General features: G+C 33.8%; 1 protein-coding gene across 1 annotated transcript; it reads left to right on the forward strand.

The window, feature by feature from the left end:
* Positions 1 to 1,869: 1,869 nt before the first annotated feature.
* On the forward strand, positions 1,870 to 5,953 carry LOC131954883 (centriolar and ciliogenesis-associated protein HYSL1; the record flags this gene model as incomplete). Its single annotated transcript, XM_059318702.1, is given in 9 exon segments — positions 1,870 to 1,961; positions 2,510 to 2,611; positions 2,810 to 2,859; positions 3,132 to 3,379; positions 3,771 to 3,826; positions 4,128 to 4,219; positions 4,631 to 4,670; positions 4,890 to 5,062; positions 5,403 to 5,953. Coding segments are annotated over 9 exon segments (987 nt in total). The 3' UTR covers positions 5,538 to 5,953.
* Positions 5,954 to 7,843: the final 1,890 nt, after the last annotated feature.

Consider the following 7,843-nt stretch of genomic DNA (forward strand, 5'->3'; position numbering starts at 1 on the left):
TCCTCTGATTTGAACTCTCCTCACTGGCCTTATGCATCTCCTGTCAATTAAAACTGACTTGATTTATAGTAGGTTAAAGACATTTAAGCTACCCCGTCGCAGTTGATTACTTGTCATCCCAACAGGTTTACATCATACTTGGTAGGTAGATTTTTTAAAGCATCGACTGTTAGTGAGTCTGATGTTTTCTGTTATAACATGCCACAACTTGCTTTTACCTCTTCAGATTTATTTCATGTGTTGCTGACTCAACCGAGTTCGATTGATTGAAGAATGTAAAGTCTCCGTTGAAAATATTATATTCATATTGAAATATAGGGCCTACTAATATACCGATTTAAGAAGATTGTGTTATAGAATCTAAGTAGATCTAGTTTTGATAGATTGATGAATGAAAATTATCAAAATTGAATCAAACCCACTTTCTTATTTCTAACATCTAAAAAATAATTTAGAATTTCAAGTCTTAACTAAGCTAAAGTATTAGGCTCTAATTATTAATGATTAACTTTAGTTAAAGTAATAAGTTCAAGTAAGTGTAACAGGCTTAAATTCTTTCAGGGGGGGGGGGGAAGGAGGGTTTAGTGTTTTAAAGCAAATATTTTCAGTGACAGCATTGGTACTGTCAAATTCACAAATTATGAATTAATGAAAAGTAGAAAATCAAACTAAATAGCGGTGTGTGATACGCCGCAGGTCGGCTCGTATCTAATATTAGATAAATTTTATATTAATTAGGGCCTATATAATATTAGGTAGTATTTCTAGTTAACTTGGAGGCGTGGTCGGTTGCTAACAACAATATGGCGTCCGGACCGGACGCTTGACTTCCGACGATTTTTCGGCCAAATTCCAGAGACCTCCTACTAATTAGTTTTTAAAATGTTTACCACGCGCAAAATGGCGGGACTTTCACGTTATAACAACAAGCTATAGGTGGCAGGGCTATATATGCCAGGAAAGCATTTTAAAATTTGCGTTGGAGAATGAAGGCTAAATTTAAAAGTTGGTTTCATCAAAAATACTAGAACTTTTTAAATATCGATTTCCATATTACAAAATTGATTTCCATAGTAAAGCATTATTAGTTTTATCAGTCTATGAAAAAATAAATCAAATATCGTCAACCCTTTTTTTATAAGACCAGCCACAAAAATGACAACCAAATTTTTTTTGAAAAAAAAAACACGTGACCACTATTTGAGATCACTAGTGAGGAACTCTTGTGCATGGCCACTTAAAAAGTCTAACCTGATTTGTGGTTTTCTTTACCTTCAAGGGTTAGAAGAGTTGTCATGGAGAGATGTGTTGGGCATGGCAGTGATTGACAATAAATATTAAATTAAGTAATTTAGTTTAAAAAGAACTAAAAACTCCAAAGTTAGTGCCTAATGGATTAAATATGGATGTCTGTTATTCAGTGGTCATGTTTAAATTGATAATTGCGTAAATTCTAGATTTAGTGAGAAAAACTAATATTAGGTTAAGCCATTTGGCCCACAACTTCCGGGTTTGTTTGTTTACATCCATCTTACTGCCCTAGCTCTAGAATGTGATTATTACAGCCCGACAGTTTTACAGCTGTTTACCTTTATAAAACTGACTAGAATGTAGGCCTAAGCTTTTTGTAATAGGTACTATTTTTCTTAGGCCTATTTGAGTACAATAAACCTCTTTACAAATTTATCATTACTTGCCTTACATGAGTTTGTTTTTATTATGGCTTTAACTTATTTTCTAAAATAATTGTTCATTGATACATTTTCAAAAAATTTTTGTTTTAACTAGCAATACAGCTGTGGATTAATACTGCCAAAAATATGTAACATTAATGACAACCAAATATTTCTCTTTTGATTTCAGCTGACCAATGGAGTTTACAGACAGTGAAATTCGTGAAGAATTAGCACGTCTGGGTTACAGAGATGTTCCAGATGAGAAGCTAGCTGAATTCAAAAAAGGTATTTCATTTTTCACAAGGTAAAGGTATAAGCCTGTTTCAGGATCCTAGTTTGGTCAACAAGTATTAATCAGGTATATGACTTAATTTTTTTTTCCTGTAATGTACGATATCTTTCAAACAAAATACAGAAAATTTTCTTTAATGTTGTCTATTGATATAATAGGAAATTCATTTTTCCTGAGACATCTCATTAGTGATAATCTTATGTACAGTGTTGGTTTATTTGTGTAATCTACTCCCTTTTTTCAAAATAAAAGTAGCTCAAGATTAATTTAAGGACTCTACAAAGTGACTATTACTAGCTAACCCACAACTGTGTGGTGCAAAAGTTATTTCTTAGTTGTAACTCATCAGTAGTCTTAAAAAGCAGTTTCTCATGCTAACATTACATAGGCTACACTAATCAACCCCATGAGACAGGGTAAAACTGTTCAGTTTATTACTAACATCTTGATCTTGCATCTAATCTAATAACTGGTACAATTTTATTGAAACTATTTTGTGAAGAAATGTTTTTAAGTTTGTTGTTGATTACTCATTTTTCAGACCTCTTAAAGCTCATTCATGTGGAGAGAAGTAAGACAAATTCTCTCAATAGCAGCAGTGATGAGTCCAAATTTGAAAGTCAGTTTCCAAAGTCATCTTATGGTAATTGATGTTTTCACCATAGTTTTAATGCTAGTTCAAGTTTGCGTCTTTCTACACTATGTTGTTTATGACCACTCATATTTTTTTTTCTCCTTTAATTATAGCTTTATGGCAATGCACAAATTATTAATTTACATAAGTATTGGCTTAACTTCAAATGAATAATTGAATGTAACTTCAAGAATTTTACTTTTTCAGAACCTAGAGTGAATTTTACTGACAATCAGACAATTCATTATCCAGGAACAGTAAGTTTTAGAAAATGTATTTTAACAAAAGGGTGATTTTTAAATAGTAAGAATTTTCTAATATATAAGGTTAAAAAATCTTTAAACTACATAGTACAGATGTGTGGATCTATGTAGAAAATTCTGAATCAAACTTATTTGAATATGAATGTTGTAATTTTTTTTAATCATTTAAAGCACGGCCTGATTTTAACATTTTTTATACACAATAACAATCTTATTTTCCCAGAACTGTAAAGTAATAATTAATGAAATTATTGTTTTATTGCCAGAGTTACAGAGATAGGAAGGAATATACGAGCTATGGAGGGGACAAGTCGGCCCCCTCATCTAGATCTGACTACTACAGCAGCTCCAAGTCAAGTGTTCCTGGCGCCTACAGCTTGTACGAGATGCCTTCCTATGGCATGGGCTCCAGCAGCTATCATCCTCAAGTCAATGTAAACAACAGTGTACCTGATGAAGAAAAAGAATATGAGGCTGATACTGAAACAAAGAGTGTCAAAAGAAAAACTAGCAGGTGCTGTACAATTTTACTCACAAACTTTGTGCTTGAATAGAGCTAATTAATTTTTTGTTTGCAATTTTACTCACAAACATTGTGTTTGAATAGACCTAATTAATTTTTTTCACAATTTTACTCATAAACATTGTGTTTGAATAGACCTAATTAATTTTTTTCACAATTTTACTCATAAGCATCGTGTTTGAATAGACCTAATTAACTTTTTTCCACAATTTTACTCATAAGCATCGTGTTTGAATAGACCTTATTAATTTTTTTATTGTGTTTTGCAAGAAAAGTTTGAATATGCATAATTAATTTTTTCCCACTGTTATCCAGAAATATTGTGTTAGTAAGATAGGCTTTAAGTTGAATATACCTAATTTATTGTTTTTTCATTATCCAGAAAAGCACCCAATGGAGATAGAGTAGTTGATGAATCCTTCAATGGCAGTGATGTTGGTATGTTAAAATTTTAAACTGTGATGTAATTTTACTGCCAAATAACAACCCACAAGTAAAAACAATTTTGATCCTTCTGAACTATTTAGAAGGTTTTCAATATATGGTGAAATATAGATTTGAAAAACTACAGAACATAATTTTTTGGGTTTTTTTCTTTTAATTTAATCCTGAACTATTATGATTTGTATCCTTTTAATGTATATTTACTAAATAATATCTAAGTTTCAAGTTGTTGTTTTTTTGTTTTGTGTTTGTATTTTGAACAGCTGGTATCTATGAAATTTTGTATTTTGAACAGCTGGTATCTATGAAATTTATGAAAAAATCAAAAACTTGGCCATGAGAGACTGTGAGTGTGGGAAAACAAGATCCATGTCAGCAATGACTGAGGTTAGTACAACAGTCAAAACTTGTGTGCCACTGTTGTACTTTTTTGTGCTACTGTCTAACCTTTTGTGCTACTGTCAAACCTTGTGCTATTGTCAAAACTTTTGTGCTACTTTTGTACTTTTTTGTGTCACTGTCAAACCTTGTTGTGCTACTGTCAAACCTTGTACAACAGTCAAACCTTTTGTGCAACTGTTGAACTTTTTTGTGCTACTGTCAAACCTTGTACAACAGTCAAACCTTTTGTGCAACTGTTGAACTTTTTTGTGCTACTGTCAAACCTTGTACAACAGTCAAACCTTTTGTGCAACTGTTGAACTTTTTTGTGCTACTCACAGACCTTGTAGTGCCAAAACTTTTTAGTTTTATATTTTTAAATTTATATCACTCTCAGAACTTTTTTTTTTTTTTCAGCCTCCATACCGCATCAATGGGGTCAATAAAAATCCATCAGGTAAATTTTCTCAACTTGATTTGAGTGGCATTCACTGTTTTGTTCACTTAAAACATGTCCTTTTTTCATTATCAAATTTGCAAAATGTCAGTATTTCTTTGTTAATATGCAATAAGCATTCATTTAATCATGATATACATGAACCTTGTTTACATTGCCATGAAGTTTAGAAGTTCAAAATGTAAGTTCAACCAATATGGTTTTCAATATTTGTTTCAGTCATTAAAATGGGCCAGCCACCTCACACAAGAAACTTAAAGCGCACTGTCCCCTTCAAACGTCATCAAATGTACCAGCGGCTGTGGAAGGCCCAGCCAGCTATAGGGGAAGATGTCCGACATCATGTACGGAAGGATGTACATAATAAGATGCTCAAGAGAGAAGATATCAAGGTAGGTCTTCATCAGAGGCACTTACACACATGTTGTATAGCTATAGGGCATAGGGGAAGATGTTAGACATCATGTGCGGAAGGATGTACATAATAAGATGCTCAAGAGAGAAGATATCAAGGTAGGTCTTCATCAGAGGCACTTACACACATGTGGGAACATGAAAATCTTATTTGATGTTGGTTGTACATAATACAAGTATACTTAAAATGGCTGTTTCCTTATTCTGTTGTATGCTTTAATCTTGTTAAAAATTTAAACTGGGTACAAAACACTCCCCCTCATGAAATTTTTTTTAATTTTTAGAGTTTTGTTAACTTGCATGTTTCTTTTTCTGCAGGTATTTCATAAGGTGTATGTCCCCAACTCATACGTGGTTCCCACAGAAAAGCCACGCTTCAACCTGCGATGGAACGTCCGTAAAGCCAACGCCGTATATGCTATGCCTCCTCACGGATTCTACCATGAGATTTAACCCTGTCTGATTTGTGAGGCTTCAGTAGGAGGTCCATAAATACATTTTGAATGGCTCAAACTAGGATGTGTATATCAATGTAATATTCATTTTTAATCTTTCTCTGAACTTCTCATTTTTAACAAAACAAATAAAAAATACATTTTAAAATCCTGTTTCCCATCATAACTGTTGCAAGTCAAATGATGTTTTTAAACTTCTGGTAAGGACCTATTTTTATCTGTAATATAACATTTGAACTATTGTATGTACTCATGTAACAAGAGTGACATAGAGTTAGCTAACATCAATTAAAGTTGTAAAGATTCTTGCTACAGGTGTATGGTTTGATCATGCCAATACAAGATTTTGATGCAATGTTGGTTGTATTGTTTTCATTTTTGGAGCATCAAATCAATAAATGACTTCTTATCATTCTTATTACCATTTTGTTGAAACAAAGTAAGGAGATAGAAATTTGTTTGACTTTTTTAATCATAAAAGGAAGTTGAATTTACATGCATTGGCATTCAATTGGTGAGGGTATTTTATTAAACAGGAGAAAGACATACTGTATTGTGGTATATACATTAGCTGGGGACAGTCTACATTTGTGGTTCATTTATACAGCATTAACTGGGGATAGTATATTTTTGTGGTTTATGCATTAACTTGGGATAGTATATGAGGTTTATACATTAGTAGTTTATACATTAGTGGTTTATACATAATGGGGTCAGTCTACATTTGTGGTTTATACATAAGCTGGTGGTGGGGACTGAGAGACGACAGCAGGGGGTGGGGATGGCTGAGGAACGGCAACAGTTGTGTAGGGTGGTGGCGGTTCTTGTGTGTGACCTTGCTGAGAGTGATCTTCCCCTTGGTCCTGGTTGGTGAGGGACTCGTACGCTGGGGGTGAGAGGGTGATCTGAAGCAGCTGTTCCTGGATGTAGTTGTGGGCGATGGTGATGGACGAGTAGGGTGGGGGCTGGGTCGTGTGACATATGATCCCGTTCTCCCTGGCCTGGTCCCTGAACCTCTGGATGGCGCCAAGCTTGACCACGGTGCCAGACACGAGTAAACAGAGAGAGCCCAGGAGACTCAGGTAAAATGAGTACCCGAGCTCCTGGTTGGGGAGTAGACCTGAGACGGCTGAGATGCTTCTGACTAGGTAGATGATGTCTCCAGTGACGCCGCACATACCTGTAGGGTCAATGTTTAGTTGATGTTACATGATACAACACTAGAAGTTTAATAAATGTCTGACGATACAAAACTAGAAGGTTAATTCATGTCTGATGATACATAACTAGAAGGTTAATTATTCATATTGCTATTAGTTGATAAAAGCATGCCAGTAAAATTAAATAAGTAAATAAAAATAAATAGCTGAGAACTATGCGTTTACGTTAAATTTGTCACAACTAATGATGAGTACTCTTTAAAGCTGAATTAGCTCAGCTAACCTTTAAAGATCCATAGCTGAACTTTGAAAATAATCACAAGGTGTATTGTAAATCAATAACTATACACTAGATCTGTGTTTTAAAATTGATATTGTTTTAAAATAAATATTCTCTAAGGCATACAACTTCATAAAATGCAGTTGGACTAAAGTACACGTCCACTTACCGGCTGCCGTCATGACAAGCCAAATGAGCTTAGTCAGATACAAGAGGGTGTCACTTAATATAAAGGCCATGGACGCAACAGATGCGATAGAGGCGACAGTAGCAAGCGCCACAGCACACAGCATCAGAGTAAAAACATCTTTATCTGCAACATTCGACAAAAAACATCAGGATAAAAACATTTTTATCTGCAACATTCAACAAAACAGGGTAATAACATCTTTATCTGCAACATTCAACAAAACAGGGTAAAAACATCTTTATCTGCAACATTCAACAACACACATCAGGGTAAAAACATCTTTATCTGCAACATTTGACAAAATGGTAAAAACATCTTTATCTGCAACATTCAACAAAACAGGGTAAAAACATCTTTATCTGCAACATTCAACAAAACAGGGTAAAAACATCTTTATCTGCAACATTCAACAAAACACATCAGGGAAAAACATATTTATCTGAAACATTCAACAAAACACATCAGGGTAAAAACATTTTTATTTGCAACATTCAACAAAACAGGGTGAAAACATTTTTATTTGCAACATTCAACAAAACAGGGTGAAAACATTTTATTTGCAACATTTAACAAAACTGGGTGAAAACATTTTATTTGCAACATTCAACAAAACAGGGTAAAAACATTTTATCTGCAACATTCAACAAAACAAAACAGGGTAAAAACAACTTTAT

This window comes from Physella acuta, unplaced genomic scaffold (genome assembly GCF_028476545.2).
Source record: "Physella acuta isolate Inbredline_101_S28 unplaced genomic scaffold, ASM2847654v3 ptg001037l, whole genome shotgun sequence".
Lineage (NCBI taxonomy): Eukaryota > Metazoa > Mollusca > Gastropoda > Physidae > Physella > Physella acuta.